Source organism: Ursus americanus, chromosome 23 (assembly GCF_024610735.1).
Source record: "Ursus americanus isolate L20-20 chromosome 23, mUrsAme1.1.p, whole genome shotgun sequence".
Taxonomy (NCBI): Eukaryota; Metazoa; Chordata; class Mammalia; order Carnivora; family Ursidae; genus Ursus; species Ursus americanus.
This window is the reverse complement of record NC_142149.1, coordinates 17,155,155-17,175,893: the sequence shown is the minus strand read 5'-3', so window position 1 is coordinate 17,175,893 and position 20,739 is coordinate 17,155,155. Positions and strand designations below refer to the sequence as shown.

Genomic DNA, 20,739 nt, shown 5'->3' with positions numbered 1-20,739 from the left:
CCGGTTCGTGGTCTCGCCCAGGCGTTCCCATACCAAGCGAAGCCATTTGCACCCCGAATCACCGACTAACAGCCCTTTCCAGGCCGATTGCAGGCACTACTCGCTTCGGACCCACCTCCGCCCTCCCCAGGCCCTTTCCGGGCGCAGCTTGGCGGGGCCTGGAAAAACTGGGAGCGGAGTTCCCACGGCAGGCATGCCCACCCGAGTGCAGGGTCTCGGGCTGCGTGGGGAGGGGACCCCGGACCCGGCTCCTTCCCCAACTCGGGGGGAGCGAAGAGAAGCGGAGGGATAAGGGGGAACGGGGAGGATCCCTGGAACTCGGGGGCTGACCCGTCGCCAGAAGGTGCTTTGCGTCCACTGCCCCGGCGACGCGAGCCACAGCGGCGTCAACACCTGGGTCGGCGCGGGGGACCTGGACCCGGGCCCCTCCTGTCCCCGCACGGAGGGCAGCCCTTCGCATCTCCGCTGCACGCGGGGGATCCGACCCGCGCGGCCCAGCTCCCGGGTCCGCGCAGCTCCAGCCCCAGCGCCGGGTGAGGGGGAGCAGGCGCGCGCGGCGCCCCCGGGTGAGAGGACCCGCCACCTGCGGCACCGTACCCCCACCCCCCTCCGCCCTCGGCTCAGCACCCCCCTCCCGGGCCGGCCCGGCCTCGGCACCTCGGGGTGTCCGCTCACTGGCTTCGCCTCCACTTGTCCCGGCAGGCGCGCGTGGTTTCGGCGTCCGGCGTTCCCTCCTCCACCGCCCAGCTCCCGCGCAGCCCGGTTTCCTGTTCAACAATACAGCGAGGGAGGCACCAGCGGAGAGCGCCCGGCAGAACTTCCTCCCGGGCTCAGGCAGGGCTGCGGCTTCTAGAGACAATCCCCGGTGTCCTGGCTTCCTGTCCCCTCTGGGCCGGGCCAGTGCCCTGGGAGCACAGACGCCGCCCTCCCGCCTGCACCTCCAGGGATCCCGGGCCACACCTGGCTGTGTCCTGGGAGGTGGAAGCAGCAGGGCCGGGATGATGGCATGGGGGTGGGGGGAGCCTCCTCGACTACTTCGGCCGGATTTCCCTTACTCTGTTTGATTCCATGCCCCTGCCGCCTGGATCCTCTAGAAGGGGGCCACCCTCCAGGCTGTCCATAGGGTAAGCCCAGAGCAGCCCGCTGGAACTGGACTCTTAGCACTTCAATTTTCTCTCCCATAAACTGGGGACAGTGACGCCTACTTCACAGGATAGTTGGCAAGATTGAATGAGAATGAGTTGCACTGGGCACAGTATAGTATTATCATACTATTGTAAGCACACACACTTGTTAACATTTTTTTAATAAGATGAGCTGTCCTCCTCTTGGTGTTGGGTTGAGGTCTCCAAACCCCCCATTCTCCTTTAGGCAGGAGGGGGGAAGGGAGAAAGGAATGATCTCAGAGGCATCTTGCTGAGGATGGAGGCAGAGAAAAAAGGCAGGGGGGCACTCAGGTCACGTGGCCCTGAACTGCCCGTCCCCAGGCCTCAAACCCAGCTCCTTTGGTCTCCTCAGAGCCCACCCCCTACTGACCCTGGAGGGACCCCCTTGAGGGAAGCTGGGGCTCAGGGGATGGGCAGAAGACGCCCCCCCCCCCCCCATGGGCTGAAAGGCGTCTTCAAGGACAAGGAACTGCAGAGCCGAATGTTTCAATCCCATTTTTCTGCGACCTGCTTTCCCTGGACTAGTCTGTTTCCTCCTTCTGTCCTTACCATGGGCAGTGGTGGGCTTCTCCTGGAACTTCAGGGGGAAGGTAGCAGCCAAGTGAAGGCCACGTGGACCCTGAAACCGTGAGCCCTGATTCCAGCCCCGAGCCCCCTCTCTTGCTTTGGAAAACCCATCGGGAAACAGTGCTGACACTTATCACGTTCCGGCGTCAGGGCTCTGTGCTTTGACAGGCACGGGGAAGCAGCCGCTGTGGTGGGATGTCAGGCGTCAGCTTCAGTTGTTACACACGAGTGTATGTGAGGAAACCTCCACTGAACCCCCTTCGTCTGACTCCTGGTGGACAGAGGACAGACAGAACACAGTCGCCTCTCCTCCCCTGCCTGGCGCACAAGCCCCGCCCCCCCCCTCGCAAATGTTCACCACCAGCCACCCCTCTCCAGGCCTCCCTAGTTAAGAGAGCGGGGCCCCATCAGAGGACGACAGGATGGCAGGTGCCCCCCCTCCCCCCAGCAGCATCAGGATTCAGAAGCGAGACCAAAGGTGAGAAACATCAGGTCTTTACTGCAAAATCATTCAAAAATCACACTGCAGCGGTACCGTCCACCCATCGCAAAGCGCTGCTCAGGGCCAGCGCCCCTCACTAGAAACAGTTTATTGCATAAAATGGCATTTTAAAAATAGTGTGGGCACCTCTGAGGTTCATGTCAGCTTTCTGCTGAAGGTGAGAGGGTCAAATCAACTCATCTGGAGGATTAGCAGCTTTCTGGTACCGGGCAGACGGTCGGTGCTAATGCTACTAGTCCCTGGGCCGTGGCCACGGAGTGGGTAGGCCCCACCCGACCTAAGGGAGCCCTCCAGGGCCGGCCCCGGGCAGCACTGCCCACCCCAGGCCAGCCCCTGGCCACTTGGGGATCGGGGCATCTGCCGTGCTGCTCTGGCTGGGTCTGGGGGAGCATTAATGCTGGCCGTGGGGGTGCGGGACGGGGCCAAGGATCCACTTTCCCATTTAGGAGGCTTTGGGATGCTGGGCATTGGAGCGCACCATCTTCTGTGACAGGGACAGAGAAGCTGCGTGGCAGCCCTCCCCTCCCCCTTGCCCACCACCTCCTCTGTTCTATTGCACAATTCATCCAGCTCCACAGGGCTGGGCAGGTGACTCAGCAGCCAAATCACCCCAAGGGAGAGGCGGGAGTAGATTCATCTCTTGACAGTGACGGGCAGTCTCCACCTGGGGCCCCCAATCCAAGCGGAGAGCAGACCGGATGGCCAGAGGACCCAGGGCACGGGCTGGGGGTCTGTGGGTCCGGGAGAGATGCGAGAAGGCAGCAGAGAAATCACCCCCGAACCACAGGGTCTAAACGTCACTTTCAAAACAACTCCAGGCTCCCACTCTACCCCAAGACCCCCTGAAAAGGCAATCACGCTGCAGGGACGTTTTCCAGTCTCTGGCAGTGCCCCTTCGGGCCAGTCCAGCAAAGCTTTGGGAATTCATGGCTTTGTAAACTGAGGCTAAGCATCCTTCCACGAGGTGGCTCCTCCCGCGTGTCCCCATACATCTCCGCAGCAGGGCTGGCACTCTTCATGGAAGGACGGTGGTCACCACTCCACAGTGCGGGGCATGGCTGGCCCCTGGCCTGGGCTCACTGCCCTCTCTGGGGGCCCAACGTACGTCTGTCCCCGCAGGGGTCAGTCAGGCGGTGGGGTGGGGGGGGGTGTCCCCCTGAGAGCGTGTCTCCAGCAGCACCCGGCCCATATGGCTGCACATCTGCGGTAGGCGAGGAGGGCAAGGGGCTGAGGGGCAGGAAGAGGACAACCCTGGCCTGGACCACGGAGGGTGCAAAGTGCTAACAGTGCTGGTTCCGAGTACTCCCTTCTCCCATGGGGACCAGGGTCCCACACTATAGGGGAGCCAGGGGCCTTGAGCCGGAGAAAGGTGAGGAGGGCAGGGCAGAGAGAGGAGAGGGAGAGGGAGAGGAAGAGGGCGGTCATCAGGACCCATCCGCCAGCCCCCCAGCACTTTGGCACGTCGCACTTGAGCTGTGGGCAGCAAGTGCCCGGTGCGGGGGAGGGGAAGGCCCCCGGTCAGCTGACGGGCTCTGGCCCAGCGGTGGCCTGCCCGCCCCACCACCCGCCTGCCTATGGGCCACATGTCCCCACACATTTGCTCAGCGTGAGAATGCCTGGATTTCTTGGGTGACTTGTATAGGGTCAAGAATAAAAAAATATTTTCTGTTGACATATGAAGGGAAAAAAAACCTGCCTTAAAAAACTAGACCTTTTAATCAGGAATGTGGAGTTGAGAACGTGCCCAAGTCTTGTGTCCACAGTGTTTGAACACCCCTGATGGAGGCGCCGCGTCTGTGAGGCAAGCGGGGGCCTGATTAGTGCGAAGCTCCCCTCCTCGCTTCCCCTGGGACGAGGGGACATCTGATGGTGTCCCCACCTCTTGGAGCAGACGGGTGGGAGAGGGATGGGGGACATCATCGAGGGCCTCATCTGGTAGGCTCGTGCTCTGGTCACATCCTCGTCCTCCTGACAGGGGAGACAGCTGTGACACCTTGAGAGGATCCAGGCTGATGCCGGACCCCGCTGGGATGGCCGAGCTGAGCGGGGTGTCCCCGCCCCATAGTCTTGGGTGGGGACAGCACTCTGGCTTAGGTGAGCGTGCTCTGTTCTTGGTACTTGCGCCGGCGGGCACAGCGGGGGCAGCCCTTTTTCACCACGGCCTGGCAGCTCTGGTGGAAGACGGTCTTGCACTCGCCACACCTGGGGGAGAGCAGCGAGCGTCGCTGGGGCCGAGGGGCCGGAGGCCGGCCTGCGATCCCGACCAGAGCCTGCGGGAGGCCGAGCTCCCCCCCACACCCCAAGGCTGCCTGTCCACTGCCAGGTAACACCGTGCGACGATGCGCGCCCTCCACCACACCACAGGCGCGGACACTCTGTTCTAATTCACTTTCTGCAGATGCTGCCGGAGACTCATGAAATGACTCCTTGCCTATGTGCAAAACACTCTGCTGTTTAAAAAACTGAGCCCAGGGGCTGAATCTAGGCCATGAGACACCTACTGAAAATGAATTAATGCTCCCACCTGTTCAGTTTTCCACTCCCACCTGGGCTGGAACGGAGGTTTGGTAGATGAATTTTTCCATTGAGAGAACCAGACAAGAACCATCATCACGGCAGGAGAGAGCCAGGCGGGTGCCACCCGCTGGGTGCCCACTTTGTGCCTGGCCTGTGCCAACACTCCAGGGCAGTCACTCATTTAGTCCCTCCTCAACCCCTTTGTAGATGACAAAACTGAGGCCCCCGCTCAAAGAGGCAGCAAGCTACTTCTTCTCTAGGGAGACAGATAGCTTCCTTGGTCTAGGGAAGGGTCCTTGACGGGCTGTCTAGTCCCCTGAGCTGGCCCAAAGCTGGCCGTGACCGCCCAGTGCATTGGCTGCCCTAGACGACCTCACCAGCCCACAGCACGGGCACAGACAGGGCGCTCCCTGTGCTCCCGCCCCATGGTGCCGGCAACGCCGGGGCCAGCTGGGGGTAGGGGTGGGGCAGCTGGCCAGGTGTCCCGCATACCTGACCGTGGTGTCGAACTCGAAGGGGAAGATGATGTCGTGGTGGTGGCAGATCTGGCAGATGAAGCCGCGCTGGGTGCACAGGTCGCAGTGGTAGACGTGCTGGGAGGCAAATCCGATGAGGGCACTGAGGAACCCCGCGTACACCCCGTCCGCGATCTGTGGAGGGCAAGTGCGGGCCGCCAGGCCTTTCGGGCAGCTGTGCTGAGGCTGAGGCGTCAGGAAAATGTGGCCTGCTGGCTGCTCCGGGCGCTAGACCTGAAGAACGCCCACCCCCAAAGAAGTCTCTTCCCACTTGGGCAAGAAAAGCTCCCCGGATCAGGCCGAACGATGCGGCTGTCCAGCTCCCGTACGCAGAGGTCACGGGTGATAACGGGCTTGACAGACCCAGCTCCACGTGCCCTCCCTCGAGGAAAGGAATGTCCCCAGCTCTCACCCCAGGGCCTCCCCTCCCTCTGCCCTCTGGCTGGGGAGGGGCTGGGGCGCTCCTGGCCCAGGCTTTGCTGGGGGCTGGCGCCGCCCGCTCGGGCGGCCCAAGGAAGCGTGGGACAGCGAGACACGCAGTGTAAGGGGTGGAAAGCAGCAGCCCCCCTCCCGCATCCCCCTTTCTGATTTCTCCAGGAAGGAGGTCCCCCTAAGAGAGGTCCGGGGGTCGGGAGCCTCACCTGCTGGAGATCGGCAACGCTGTACTTGTGCGGGGACTCCAAGAGGTAATTCCTGTGGTTGAGCCTTCAAACAAACACAAGAGGCTCTTTATAAGGCTTTCGCCGAGCTGGGCCAGCCTGTGTTTGTTTCCATTCCTTCAGCTGCTAACCGGGTATGAATGCCTGGCAGGGCGGGCCCTAAGAGCCCTGTCAGCCGCCTGGGTTGGGGACCTGGTCTTCCAGGTGACCTGGGGCAAATTACTCAACCTCTCTGTGCCTCCAGCTTCCTCACCTGAGAAATGTTCTGCGGATTAAATAATTTATTTAAAGCATTTGGCACAGTGCCCAGCACACAGTAAACAACGAGTGATTATCAGCTATAGTTGACAACACTGTATTGCAAACCTGAAATTTGCTGAGAGAGTAGAACTTAAATGCTTTCACCAAAAATCTGTATGTGAGTAGGGAGGGATGGGTATGTGAATGAACCAGATGGGGCAACCCTCTCACAGGGTATGTACACGCATCAGATCATGACGACGTCCGCCGTAAACACCTTACAGTTTGTCACGTATACGTCAGTAAAGCTGACACAATTGCAAAAGAAATTAAAGGTATAAAAAATAAAACGTCTATTAAACAATAATAACGAGGAGGAGGAGGATGACCAAAGCTAACATTTGTACCAGGAACTGGGCTCAGACCTTTATCCATTAACTCATTCCACCGTCCCGTGAGCTCGGTACTCTTATAATCCCCTTTGGGAAGAGGGAACAGAGGCCCAGAGAGGTTAAAGAACTCGCCTGCAGTCACACAGCTTGTGAGTAGCAGAGCTGGAGTGTGATTGCAGGAGTCTGGCTCTGGGGCCTGCACCCTCACTCACCCAGTGAGTGCCTGGTGGTGTTAGCTGCTATCACTACTGCCATCGTCACATACCGGGGACAGTGCTTGGGGACAGAAATACATAGGATGTGGTCTCTGCCCTCCTGTCGCCCCTGGCCCAGCTGAGGGGCCATGAAGCATCCGGTTTCAGTGCTATGTGAGAGGCACGGAGACGGGGCCCAAGTATGGCAGATCCCATTTCACAGAGCGGTGGGGCACGGCGGAGACAGAGACCAAGGTCGTCTCTACTTTCCGCCTCAGCAAGGGCAGAGATCCGAGGGGTTCCGTCCTGAGGGATGGAGAGTAAACACCCGCAGAAACCTCCCTGGGACACCACCTGCCTGTCCTTGCCATGTGTGCTGGTGCGGGTCCCGGGGTTGGGGAGAATGCTTTGAGCCTAAGGAGGCCCCGGAGCATCCGGAACGAGGGCTTGGCCATGCTCCACCCTATGGCCTCAGTCGTGGTCTGGGGGAACGCAGTCCGGAGCGGAGATGACCAGCCCCACCAAGCAGCCCGCAGGCCACGCTGTGCCACGAGGGGTGAGGACACTGCCGACTGGCTGCTCGTTCCACCATGCTGGTTTCCCCAGTAAACTTCCAGCTTTCTGGGAACAGGAAGCCGCCATTTATCACCAGGAAAATGCAGGGGGGGGGGGATTTTGTGTGCACAGGCTGTCCCTGAAATGGCAGGAAGGGTGGGACTCATCTGGATGGAAAGTCGTCTCTGTCATCTGCCCTCTGCCCAATCATGGAGGCCATGGGGAGCCTTCCTGAGAGCCACTGTCCCCTGGCCCATCACGCGCTGAGGCCTTGCAGGTGCTTTCTCCACAGCACTCAGTTCAAGCAGGAGGGGACAGAGCACTGGCCCCGGGGTGAGATGCCACTTCTCATCCTGCCATCAGGAGAGAAATCCATGCCCCAGGGCCGCTCCAGGACTCCGTTCTCCACCCCACAATCAGGAGACCCCTCTCTGTCCTCTTCTGTGTGGGGCTGAGTGCCCTGGGGAAGGGGCCCGAGAGATCTGTAGGGCACTCTGGAAGAGAGTGGCAGACAGAGGCGAGGCTGTCCCTTCGCTCCTGCAGCCAGTGACGGGGCGGGAAAGGGCGCTGGCAGGGCCGGCAGGGCTGGCAGATCCGCGTTCCAGGCCCAGGCTGTGGGACTCCTTTGAACTCAGGTGCCTCCTCTGCCCCTCCAGGGCGTTTCTAGGATGGCTCCTTCCCAAGGGCCAAGAGGGTGCTCTGGGGCTTCTCTGGCCCCTGGAGACATGTCCAGGCCTGTCCGGGGCTCCCCTTTCTCGCAGAGGGCCCAGCCAGAGGGCTGCCACTAGCAGAGGGGACTCCTCCCTGACTTCACCGCTCACACTCAAGGCCTGCCCTTCCTTCTCAACCATTCTGGTCCTCGGCCTCCACTCTGGCCGACTCAGGCCAGGCTTGCTCACTTCCCTGGGCTAATTACTACACCAGCCCCTGGGCCCCATAGCTGCCCCACTGGGCTTTTCACCTTCTTACTTGCTTACTTTCTTTTTAAAATATTTTATGTTTAAGTAATCTCTACACCCAACGTGGGACTCGAACTCACAACCCTGAGATCAAGAGTTGCATGCTCTACTGACTGAGCCAGGAGGGCACCCCCTAAACTGGCCTTTTTTAAACCCTGGAGAACGCTGACAGTCCTGTGCTCAAAACCCTTCAAAGGGCTCCCCACTGCTGGCAGGATGAATCCAAACACCTTTAGTGGTCTAAATCTAATCAAAACACCTTCACAAGGTCTAGCCCCCACACCCAGGACCCATCTGCACTGAACCCTCCAGGGTCCTGGTGAGCCACACTCCTGTCCCCTTCCACATCACAGGTCCCCTTGAGCCAGGAAAGCTGGGCCCTCCCTTCCCCATTCTCCCGGTTCTTTTGCAAAATCCCAGTTCACTATGTGCATGGGTAAGGGCAGAGTTCTAGAAGCATGTTCTAACAGTACTGATGGTGGTGGGATTAAAGGAGATGTGATCGGGGGCGCCTGGGTGGCACAGCGGTTAAAGCGTCTGCCTTCGGCTCAGGGCGTGATCCCGGCGTTACGGGATCGAGCCCCACGTCAGGCTCCTCCACTATGAGCCTGCTTCTTCCTCTCCCACTCCCCCTGCTTGTGTTCCCTCTCTCGCTGGCTGTCTCTATCTCTGTCGAATAAAATAAATAAAAATCTTTAAATAAAAAAAAAAAAAAAAAAGGAGATGTGATCGGAACTTCCTGCTTGATTTTTTTATGCTGTTTGAATATTGACTATCTTTATAAAGAAGAAACATTTTTTTTTTTTTAAAGAAACGAAAAGAAGAAAAGAAAATGCTGCAAACCCTCGGCTCAGATGCCACCTCTTCTGGGAGCTTTCTTGGCCCTCCGGCCCTGACGAGGGTGGGTCAGGTGCTTTCCCTCACGGTGCGAGTCATGCTGACCCAGGGCCATCTGTCTGCCGGTGTCCTTCCCCACACTCCGAGTCCCTCACCACAACTCCAGAAGGCCGCATGAGCACAGGGATTACTGGCCCATTTTGTAGACAAGAAAGCTGAGGCTCAGAGAAGTGAACCAACCTCTCTGAGTCACACAGCAAGTCTGAGGCCGGGCAGAGGCTGCTCCCGAGCTCTTTCATCTTCCCCATGCTGCTTCCAAAATGGGACCTCCACTGGCCTTGCTCTCTTGAAGGCTGGCAGGCTGCACAGCAGGCCAGCAGTGCTGCCGCCCAGGTATGGGAACTGCAGGGTCAGGGAGACAGAGGCAGGGCTGCCCAGACAGGTCAGTAAGGCCGAAGAGCACACAATCTGAGCAAGGCGGGGCCAGGGAAGTGAGGCCAGCACCCAGGACCCACCCTGCAGGCACCTGGTCTGCTCAGGTCTGCAGAAGATCCCCTCGACTAGAAGGTGGTGACAGATTTCACCACCCTGATCGGGGGTTGGGGGGCTGGAGGGCAGACTCTGGAGCCTTGCGTCCTAGAATCTCAGAAAGTGAGATTCACTCCGGTGATCACCCAGCGGACGAGCACATGATGATCACGACAGGCAAGGCCTCCCTGGGAAGTAGCCTGTGAGGGTCCCTCGTGGTGGCCGCCAGAGGGTTTTCTGTCCTTTCAGGCCCTGTGCAGACCAGGGCCCAGCTGGCTGCTCTGGGAGCCTATGCCTCAGAGAGAGCTCTGTGCAGCAGCCCCCTCGAGAGCCCCAGGGGACCTGTACTGGGCACTGCCCGGGCCCCACACAGCCATGCAGGAACGGCCCCGGGAGAACACGAACCAGGAGCTCAGAGCTGCGGCCCATCAGAGGGGTGGTCTCGGTGCCAGACCCGTGCAGGGGAGTGGCTGGGGGCAGGGGCGAATGTGGAGGGGCTGTTGAGCTGCTCCAAGTCCCCAGACACCCAGCCACAAGCCCACAGGACAGTAGGCACCCACTCCTCCACCTGGGGTCTGCCCTCCTGAGGACCGGAGGAGAGCCCAGCCCCGAGGCCGTGGCCTGCACGAGGAGGTGTTTATGACGGGCCCAGAAAGACGCGAAGTCCATGCTGCAGCACAGCATCGCCTCCCAACCCTGAGCAGGCCCCTAGGCTCCAGGGCTGAGAAGCTTCTCAAAGAGCACCCTTAGGGTCCCACCCTGATCTTGCCCTCTTTTGAGGATTTTGGGAGGGATGCTGTGCTGGACAGCAGCAAAGCAGCCACGGAGGGAGGGCTGGGTAGGGAGGGGCTACGGCAATACCCCCCTTGCCTCCCAGCTTCCTTACCACACTTCCCTCTTCCCTCCTGGTACCCCCCCCCGCCCCCAGTTCTCTGTTCTTGCCATGTATGGGGACTTCGTTCATGGCTTGTGCACACTCTTCATTCTGTCTGGATCATTCTCTCCTGAGTCTCTCCTTCTTTCTAAACTCCGGCTCATTCTTCGGTCTCACCTTATTTGTCAGTTCCTCCAGGAAGTCCTCCCTGCTCTGCCCTTCCCCAATCTGCTTAACTGGCCCACCTCCGTGGCCCACAAACCTGGGCACTCAGAATGTTCTCAGTAAATACTTGTTGAACGAATGAATCCATGGACAAATAAAAGCCACTCTCAAAGCATGTGGTCATTTCCCAAACCGAGTGGGAAGGTGATTTCTGCCCAGCCCTGGCATTTCTCCCAAGAGGGCGTCCTGTGTGGGTGCCGGCTGTGTGCATGTCAGTGTGTGTCCGTGTGTGTCCAGGATGCTCACCTCTTGCTCAGCTCCTTCAGGGCCCCACTTCGGCACAGGCCCAGGTAATCGCCCAGAAGCTTCAGCTGCTCCCGGCGCCTCCGGATAACGTGCATCTGCTCCACGTGCTCGTACAGCGAGGCGTTCACCAGCTGCAGGTTGATGAGGGGCTGGACCCGGATCTGCGTCAGGAACTTCAGGGCCTGCCGGCAGATCTGGAGCCCACCAGACAGTGGGGACGGGACAGGTTGGCCATTGGGGGAGTGCCTCTGGGACAGGCGCGGTCTTACCTACTCACTCCCTGGCCACCCCCCCTCCAAGGGGACCATCTTCATTTGACAGATGAGAGAACTGAGGCTTGGGGGTGAAGGGACCTGGCCTAAGTCCATAGCTCCTTAAAGTCAACATCTGAACCCAGGTAACCTCATGCCCAAACTCACTCCCCCTCCACGGCACCAGCCGCGGCCCCTCTCCCCCTGGGCCCACAGACCCTTCCCACTCCTTCCTGTCCGCCCAGCCCCCATTTTCCTGCCTCACGGAAACAGGCACTGCCCCGGGGCCCCCTCAGGAACCAGGTGACTGTCTGAGTCAGGCTCCAGCCGCAGGAAGCCACAGATCAGACACAGCTTAATGAAGTTTCCCGAGCCCCCCTGCTCTTGGCAGCAGCACCAACCAGGGCTCCCCCAAGTCCCTGTGTGGAGGTGAGCGATCAATCCCAGCCTCTCCCAACTCACAGGATGTTGCGCGCTCCTCCCTCAGCCCTGCCCCTCGTGCCAAAGCCACTTAGTGAGGACCAACTATGTGCCAGACGGTGGGCTGAGGATCTCAGCCACATCCTGTCCTCATGCTTATGACAAGCCAATGCGGAAGGTGCCAACAACCCCATTTTATAGATGAAGAAATCGAGGCTCACAGAAGCTAAAGTGGCTCATCCAATCCACCTGCAGAAAGTGGAGCCCAGGTCTAAACTGAGGTGTGGTCTCTGCACACTTGGCCGCCTCCCTAACTAACGAGAAGCCCCACTCCCTTCAGTCTCCTCCTCGCCGTGACAAGAAGGATGGACGAGCTGAGATGTTCTTCACCAGCAGCCATTGTGCAGTGGTTAGGAGTCGGGCTTTCAAGTCAGAATGGAATTTGAATCCTGGCTCTACCACTTCCTAGCAGTGTGAACTTGTGACACTTATTTAACCTCTCCGTGACTCAGTTTTCTTGCCTGTAAAATGGGGAGAATAAAAGCACCTCCCTTATGGGATTATTTTGAGTTTAGATTAAAAACACATAGCATATCCTTAGGAATGGGAGCTGCCTGCAGACTCTGAGTGCCCGTGCGGCCCAGCTATCCTCTGAAGCGTGGCGAATGCAACGGGGCCCTCGGGAGATGGTCGCACTGGGGGTTTGGGAGCCTCTAGCCTCCCGTCATCCAGCTCCACTGCAATCTCTTGCCTCCCCCAGCAATGGACAACTCCTTTCCCCATTTCCCAAAGCCCAGAAGTGCCAGCCCCCCGGCCGGTGGGTAGCCGAGCAGCAAAGGCCCAGGGCCTCTGCTCAGATGGCTCATCTCTACCCCCAGCCCAGCCCTTCCCACGACTCAGCTTCGGGCCTTGGGCGAGGCTCAGATGAAATCACACACAGGAATGTGTGCTGAAAACTGCCAAGTGCCGCAGACCGGCAGGAGCTTCCTGCCCCAGGACTGTTCCTGGCCTGTGGGCTTGCAGGAGACGGGCAAGAAAGGAGCCCCAGTCCCGGGCTGACATCCTGCCAAGTGCCAGCCAGGCCTTGCACAAGTGGGTCAGCCAGTGGTAACAGTGAACAATAAGGCCCCTAACCCATGAGCCAGCCACTTTCTATTTCGAATGTTCCTGTCTTTCCCAGGCCATGTCTTTGAGAGAGTGAGAACTGGGTATTTCCTGATCTCGGATATGCCAAGAAAAGTACTGTCATTTCTCGATGGGAAAAGGAAGTGGCACGAGGATTACAGCAATGAATAGGAAGATGGCTTAACAAGTGTCCAGATGTTGTAAATAGTGAGTGTGTTTTATGGCCAAAGAATTATTTGCATTTGTGGTGGTTCTGAGGTTTAATATTCTACATGTAGTTAGTTAAATACCACGGGGGGCAGGAGTGGGGACAAGGTAACCGACCAAAAAGCCAAAGTGAAGCTAATGTCCTGGGGGTTCCGGTCCCCAGCAAGGTGGAGGATGGGGTGGCACTGAATCTGACAGTCACAGTCCCTGTGCTCTGATGACACATCTGCGGCCAGCAGGCCTGGGTCTCGAGAGAAGTGAATAACTTCTTCTTTGTGCTTCTGTCTTCAGCAGAAATCTGTGCCTCTGGGGAAAAGCTAAGCTTGTGCTCCTGAGGCAGGCCCTGACCCAGTGAATTAGGGGCCGAAGGTGTGACAGGCCTCGGGAGAAAGAAAGGCCACTAACACAGGGCTCTAAGACACGGCAGGTCTGTCCCCATTAGTCCTCACACAGCCCTGGGGCACACATTTATTAATCCCTCTTTACAACGAGGAAACTGAAGTCAAATATTGGCTACTGGTAGCACAGCTAGGTAAGTGGGTAAGCTCAGGTGGAGAAGAGGAAAAGTGAAAGATCTTGGAACACATCTAATTCCAAAGCATTTGGTGAACATAAAAAAGCACTGAAGACTAACTGCTACTCAGTGGACAATGCAGATTATAAAGCAGTGTGAGTCCAGTATGATCCCAACTTTACAAATGTGTGTAAACAGATCCACAGAGAAGGCTGATGCTCCAGGGGGAAGTACAACTGGTTGTGAGCCCACCCATCCACCCACCCATCTACACCCACCCATCTACATCCATCTACCCACCCAACCATCCACCTATCCACCCACATCCACCCACCCACCCATCTACACCCATCTACCCACCCATCTACACCCACCCACCCATCTACACCCATCTACCTATCCACATCCACCCACATCCACGCACCCATCTATCCATCCACATCCACCCATATCCACCCACCCACCCATCCACATCCATCCACCCATCCACCGTCCATCTATATATCTAGTCTATCCTAATCATCCTACCTTATCTACCTATCTCTATCTATGTATCTGTGTATCTATGTATTTATCTATCTGGTTGCTGGTGCCTTACACAGTTTAGTCTGTAGCCATGGGGAGCTGCAGAAAACGATCCTCAGACCTCCAGCTGAGGACCAAGGCAGGCACCGACAGAGCTCTGCCCAGGGGCTATAGACCACCACGTTTTTTTCTTGGTTGGCTCTCCCCCATCATGGGGCCTGAACCAGTGACCCGGGCTTCCCTAGAGCCAAACTCCGCCACACAGATGAAGAGCAGCAGCAAAGAAGACCTGTCACTCAGCAGCCCTGTGTGGCCACAACAGGCTGGCCTCAAGGCTTACCGGGCGCTTAGTGAGGTCCCAGTTGTGAATGATCCTGGCCGGAATCACCGAGGCATCGTCTTGGTGGCAGATGTCACAGTAATAGAGGCCAGAGAAGGCACAAAGCTTGGGTCGTACAAACGAGAAGCCAATCTGTCGGGAGCAGCCTGGGGAGAAGGATGGTGCGAGAGTGAGCAGTGGTGGGGCCAGAGTCTGCGATCAGCGCAGAAGTTACTAAGCACAAGGACCTGCTCTTTAAGGAAGGGCTAGATTAAAAAGGATACAAAGATAAAACAACCCTTACTCATAGCACACCGCTCAGAAACAACCCCATTTGTGTTTACCACAGAACCCTGTTAACCATTGTTACCATTTCACAGCTGAGGGGACCAGCCCAGTCACAGGATGACGACATGGCACAGCTGGGCACTGGCCTGGGGCTGGGTGTCTGCTAGCACCCACACCCGCTTCTACCTAGCCACCTGTGTTCAATGTTCCCCCTGCTTGCTCACCCATGCCAACCTCCTGAAGGTCTACCCTTCCACTGGGGCCCAGAAATGGAAGCGACCAAGTCTGGGCCTCAGTCAGCAGGGTAGGAGCTGGGGACCTGGAGCCGGCCACAGGGAGTGGGTGGGTGAGCCGGCCGAGGCAGGGGCAGTCTGGACATTGCCTGGTGCCAGCTCGGAGTCAGAGATGCCCGATACCTCGGAACAGTGGGGCAGGGTCCAGCTTCAGCCCCTCTGCTAGAGGTCCCTCTGGAGCGGCAGGCAGTGAGAAGCAGAGCGGGGTATGCCCAGGGCAAAGCAAAGGCCTGGCTCCGATCCTGAGCACATGCCTGCCTCCTACAGGGCCAGGGGAAAGAGTCCCTCTGGCCTTGAGACGAGAAGGGCCAGCTCTTCTGCTTCCTAGCTGCCTCATCCTAACTTTCACTGAATTTTTGCAAGGTTCCATCGTGGTGTCTGTAAAATTCAGCTGTTAACTTGCTCTTCTGTGGGGCGATTACGAAGTTTAAATGAGAGGAGATTTTGAAAGTGCCTTGCACACTATGAATACAGCCAAATGTCAGCTGTGGGTGTGAGCTTGGCCACGGAGCTGTGCTTGAAGCAGGAAGGAAGCCCAGGCTCCCCAGATTCAGTCTCGGCCCAGGGGCTGGCAGGTGACAGGCGCAGCGAGAGCTGCCCCCCCGCCAGCATTCACACCCACTGGGGGACCCTCCTCACAGGCCTTGGGGGCCTGGCCTCCTCCCTGACCCCAACACCCACAGGCTGAAGGTGCAAAGTGTGAGTGTTAGGGGTTGGCGGAGGAAGGGGGTGAGCAGGGACTTGAACATGTTTCTGCAGGAAGAAAACCGCAGACCACTTCCTTCCAGATGCCCGAAGCGGATTTTCCCTCTCTAGTCCCACAGGCTCTAGCCGACAGCCCTCAGACACCCCGTAGCCATGTCTCCTGCTGCGGTGCTCTGTGGCAGGGCAAAGTCCTCACAGTTTGCTGGGAGCACCCAAGGGGACGGAAATGGGTGTCTGGATTGGGGAGAAGCACTGAAAAAGGAAAGTAATCCGTGGACTATCTCACAGCCTCGAAAAGCAAGGGAGTGGAGAGGGCCTAGCTCTAGCCAGGTCCGAGGACCGGCAAGGTCCTCATCGGGCTCCACCTCGGGACAGGTACTGTGAGGAATCAATGAAATTACCCAAATAAAGCAGCTGGCTCAGTGACCCCCCCACCCCCCGGCAGAAGAATCAGGTCTGATGACAGTAATGATATAACAGGTGTACGGACTTGGAATGACATCCGTAATACATTCTGAAGCAGGAAAAAAAGAAGCTGCAGAACAACAGAGATAGCTGTGCTGTCTCCAGCAGCGGCCACAAGCCGCAGGTACCCCTTTCAATTTAAATACCTGTATGTTAAACCGACAAATTCAGTTCCTCCAGCCACACTGGCTACATCTGGAGTACTCGGGAGCCACGCGTGGCTTATAGTTACCATACTGGACAGCAGAGATCTCGCGTATTTTTATCATCAGAGAAAGTTCTATTGCACAGCCCTGAGTCCTACGAGCCCACTTTTGTGACTGAGAAAGACCGCGTGCACTTGCAAAAGCATGCAGAGATCTTTGGAAGGGCGCCGCGGCCCTGCTCCAGCACTATGGTAATGTGACAACGCAGGGGGTGGAGCGCACAGCTCCCTGGATGGAGCTCCCTGAGCAGAGAGCAGCACCCAGCAGAGCTGCCACCCCCGCGGGCCGACCCCCGGCCGGGGTGCTGGCCCCTGTGGCTGCTGGGGAAAGGCAGGGGCTATGTGCTGCCATAATGCCGGGGTGGCATGGGGGCACGCGCAGGGAGCCAGGAAAGGGCAGAGAGCCTACATCAGGAACCCCACCCGAGGCAGAGGGAGGTGGACATGCTGGGGGCGGTGGGACAGCGAGTGGGCACCTGCACAGAAGCAGCCCTGGGAGTCCAGGCCTTTCTCCGTGGGGATGGCCGCCAGGTACTGCAGGAGGAAGCCGTTCTCCCGTGTGGCGAACTTCAGCACCTCCTGACAGTTTTCATCCAGACTCCCGCCCAGGGTCACGGCCTCCTCGGCCGTCTCCAAGTAGGACGCCAGGACCTTGCGCACCAGATCCCTCCACAGGGCGGCCTCCTCGGCGCTCCCGGCCTGCAGCTTCAGGACGGCCTTGGCTGTGATGATTTTGAAGAAGGAGGGGCCCCCAAGGCTCGTGTCTGGCAGGATGTCTCGGATGGTCTCAATTCCATGGCTGTCACTTAACATCTTCTCGTTGTTTCTCACTCGGAAGCATTTCAGGGACTCCAAGGAGAGGGAAAAAATATAGGGCACCCAGGTCCTGTCCATGTACAGGTACAGAAGGGATTCTTTGATAGCGTCTGGCTCGGGAACCTGGGCAGAGGACCAACAGAACTGTGTGCCCTGGAGGGTTTCGGGCTCGGGAAGCAGGTCTGGCGGGGAGGGAAGGCCACTCTGGGGGACATCTGCGGGGTCGTCAGGCTGCTCTGGGTATTGGATGTTCACCCACTCATCCTCCTGCTGGGGCCGGCACTTCTGCAGGGCCTCCCGCACCCGGTCCAGCCAGTCCTCCGCTTCGTCCTGGGAGGAGGCCCGCAGGGCCAGCTTCCTGCCGGAGAAGACCAGCTCGAAGCGGCCATCGCTGTGTGCTGGCCCCACAGACTCGCAGCGCAGCAGCGAGCACGTCTCCACGCAGGTGCGCTCCTCGGTGTTCAGGTAGAGGCGGAACTCCAGAGGGGACAGCTCGCAGAAGAACTCCTTCCAAATGCCCATGGCCCCCCGGCGCTCCACGGTGCCCAGCTTCATGAGACCCCGGAACGGGTTGGACAGTCCTGGGGGCAGAAAGAGGCACTTTAGACGGTGGGCCATCCCTCCGCCTCCTGAGGCCCTGCGGTGGGTGTGGACAGCGACTGCCATGAGAATAGTTTCTGAGTTGCCTTCATCCCATCCTCACCCTCTGCTGTTGACCTTGTTCCTGAATTTTACTGAGACAAAGCACTCAAAAGATTACCTCCACAGACCGCCCACTACGGCATCTGTGCCCACAGTCTGACCTCCCCCTTGTCACCAGGGACGAACTGACGGCTCAGTCTGAGGCCAACCCCTCTGTTTGCGCAGGGGACCCCTCCCCCTAGCTACTCAAGGACAAGGACGTCTCTCCAACAACCCTCCCTCCTTTTCCCATGTCACTGCTTTCTCCCTTCCCTCCTGGATCATTCCCGCCGGCACACAAACATGCTGTTATTTCTGCCCTCTTTAAAAATAGCTTTCTTGATGGCACTCACATCTCTAATTACCACCCTGTTCCTCCGTCCCCCTTTACAGAAAACCCCGAGGCGGTATCAAAACTGTCTCTAGTTCCCCTGCTCCCATTTCAGTCAGGCTTCTGTCCCCTCCTTCCACTGAAACTACTTAGAAAGCCCCATACCCTCCTTGTCACCAAATCCAAAGGCTAATCCTTGGTCTCCATCGGGCCAGACCCGCCGGCACCACTGGATACAGCTGAGCCACCCCTCCTTCCCCTGGCTGCGGAGACGACACTCTGGGTCCTCCTCCGCCCTAACGGGCCACTGTTCTGTCCCCTGGGCTCGCTCCTCCTTCTCTCCCTGACATCGCAACACCGGAGGACCCCAGAGCTCAGTCCTGGGTCCTCCCCTCCATCGACACCCACTCCTACCTGGTCTTGCCCACTTGCAGGACTTTATGCCAATAAGGCCCCAGTTTTTATCTGTGGCCTGACCCCGACCCTGAACCTCAGATTCAGATCTCCACCTGCTCCGTGTACTAGTATCTAATAAGCACCTCAAAGCTGACAGGCCTGAAAATGAATTCCTGATCCTCCCACTGCAAACCAGCTTCTCTCCCAACATTCCTCATCTCAGAAGTGGCACACTGTTACCTTCCAGCCTCTCGGCTAAAAACCTTGGAGTTATCCTTTCTTCCACACCCCACATCCAGCCCACCTGCATATCCCACTGGCACATCCAGAACACCCTGCTTCTTACCACCTCCACCGTTACCACATGGGCTCAGCTGGCTGTTGCCCCTGGCCTGGCTGATGGTGAGAGCCTCCTGGATGCTCTCTCTCTCTGAGGTCCTTCAACGTATGAGCCAGGATGACTCCTCATTTAAAGGAAGTCATATCACGTCCCTCTGCTCCAAACCCTGCGATGGCTGCCATCTTGCTCAGAACGAAAGCTAACACCCCTTGTGTGGCCTGCGAGGCCCTCCATCACTCTGCCCTCATCTCTAACCACCCCTTCCCCATCTCCTCGGTGTCCCAGACACGTGCCCAGTGCAGGGGCTTTGCATTTGCTCCCCTGCTTGAGACACAAGGGTCGCCTCGCGCCTTCCTCCCTCCCTCCCTTCACATCTCCTCAAAGCCACCTTATTTGTGACGGCTTCCTTGGCCATATGAAATAGTACGCTCCCCACCTTGGTACTCCCCAATTTACTGCTCTCCATCGCAATGATCATCACTGGCCCATACTATACATTTACTTGTGAATCATCTTATTTCCTGCCTCGTGCACTAGGATATAAGTTGGTGAAGACAGAGACTTTGTTTTGCTTCCTGCTGTGTCCCCAGCACCTAGAACAGTCTGGCACCTCACAGATAGCTAACTGCTAAATGAGCGCCTGCCTAACTACCACACACTGCTCAGCTCTCCCCGTTTCGTAGGGGTCTGCCACCAACCGGGGGTCCAAAGGACACGCTGTTCTCTCTTCCAGCCTGGACTAGCCTTGGAGACTGCAAACAATTGTGTGAGGTCTTCCTACTCTTCAGGGAACCTGACGGCCTAGGCATGAAGCATACCTTCTCTGGCATGGTTACAATCACCACGTGGACTTAAAGAAAAAGCAAAGAGAAGCCAATACGGAGACCAGTGCTCTACCCATACTCTCCAAGCTAGGAACCTGGCCAGAATTGTTTGCTGGGTCACTGCAGACACAAAATGAAACGAGAAAGAGAGCGACTCCAGGGCATACTTTTTTGCTTATGGGGGTTATGGAAAAATTAGGTTATGGTTACTGACCGCCTTCTAGAATTTCACAGGGCATGGAAATCAAGTTGGCCTGACTGTAAACAGCACAGAGAGGACGCTAACCAGATAGCAGAGCTGATACACTCCACCAGAGTGTTCGACAAACCATCCAAGATAAAGGCCTTGGGAAGGGACATTGAAATGCCTTCGAGAGGCAGGGTTTGCTCTGGGCTCCAGGGAGAACCCAGGGTTTTGTAATATCATATGACTTCAGGGAAAAAGTTTCAATATTTCAACATATGAAACAGGTTTTTGAGCATTATCTTGTTGAGATTTTATGAGAAAATACAGTACTTTTCCTAAAATGGTTTCCTGAATTACTCAGCAAGGGTGCTCCTTATTACACGTGGGGCGGAGGTGCTGCCTGTGAGAAGACACCCCCCGCAGGCCGTCAGCCCCCGTCTCTGGGGGGCCCGGCCCTGCACGGCGAGGTCGCTGGAAGCCCGCGGCCGCCTACCCATCTGCCGGCGGTGCACCACCCGGAAGGGCTGATGCTCCGGCGCCGCGGCTGCCCTGCTCTTCCTGCCTCCTGGGGAAGGCACACAGGCTTTGTCTAAGGCCCCCGTGGAGAAGCTTTTTCTTGGTCCTTGAGAAAAATGCCGGACGAGACCAGGCCTCGATTCTGGCGTCCCTCCGGAAGAAGCCACGGAGCGTTCTGAGGGGCTCTCTGGGGGCGGCTCCTGGGGAGGCCGGTAGAAGTCGTCCTCGGAGATCCAGCTCTTGCTTTTCTAGTGGGAAAGGAGTGAAGACAGGTTTGTTTCTTTCTTTTTTAAAGATTTTTAAATTTATTCATTTGAGAGAGAGAGAGAGAGAGAAAGCATGAGTGGAGGTGAGG

At 57.7% G+C, this 20,739-nt stretch overlaps 2 protein-coding genes across 13 annotated transcripts in view; both read right to left on the bottom strand.

Annotated features, from left to right (window-relative positions):
* Positions 1-2,009, bottom strand: part of ARHGAP27 (Rho GTPase activating protein 27) — a 29,840-nt gene extending 27,831 nt beyond the window's left edge. For 2 of the 3 annotated variants that reach the window (XM_045813861.2, XM_045813863.2), the window contains exon 1: positions 658-2,009. The gene's annotated coding sequence lies outside the window, so the exon portion shown is untranslated. The remainder of the gene's footprint in view (positions 1-657) is intronic. The other variant, XM_045813862.2, reaches the window with a different exon arrangement.
* Positions 2,010-4,185: 2,176 nt separating this feature from the next.
* PLEKHM1 (pleckstrin homology and RUN domain containing M1) overlaps positions 4,186-20,739 on the bottom strand; it is a 44,809-nt gene continuing 28,255 nt past the window's right edge. For 7 of the 10 annotated variants that reach the window (XM_087854279.1, XM_087854281.1, XM_087854275.1 and 4 more), the window contains 7 exons: positions 20,362-20,632; positions 16,770-17,690; positions 14,359-14,504; positions 10,977-11,170; positions 5,909-5,972; positions 5,245-5,453; positions 4,186-4,437 (listed from right to left, as the gene is read on the bottom strand). In XM_087854279.1, coding sequence (XP_087710405.1) covers positions 4,326-4,437; positions 5,245-5,453; positions 5,909-5,972; positions 10,977-11,170; positions 14,359-14,504; positions 16,770-17,690; positions 20,362-20,632 — 1,917 coding nt within the window. In that variant the 3' untranslated portion in view covers positions 4,186-4,325. Of the gene's footprint in view, positions 4,438-5,244; positions 5,454-5,480; positions 5,502-5,908; positions 5,973-10,976; positions 11,171-14,358; positions 14,505-16,769; positions 17,691-20,361; positions 20,633-20,739 lie in introns of those variants that run through there. The other 3 variants (XM_045813854.2, XM_045813858.2, XM_087854282.1) reach the window with 2 other exon arrangements.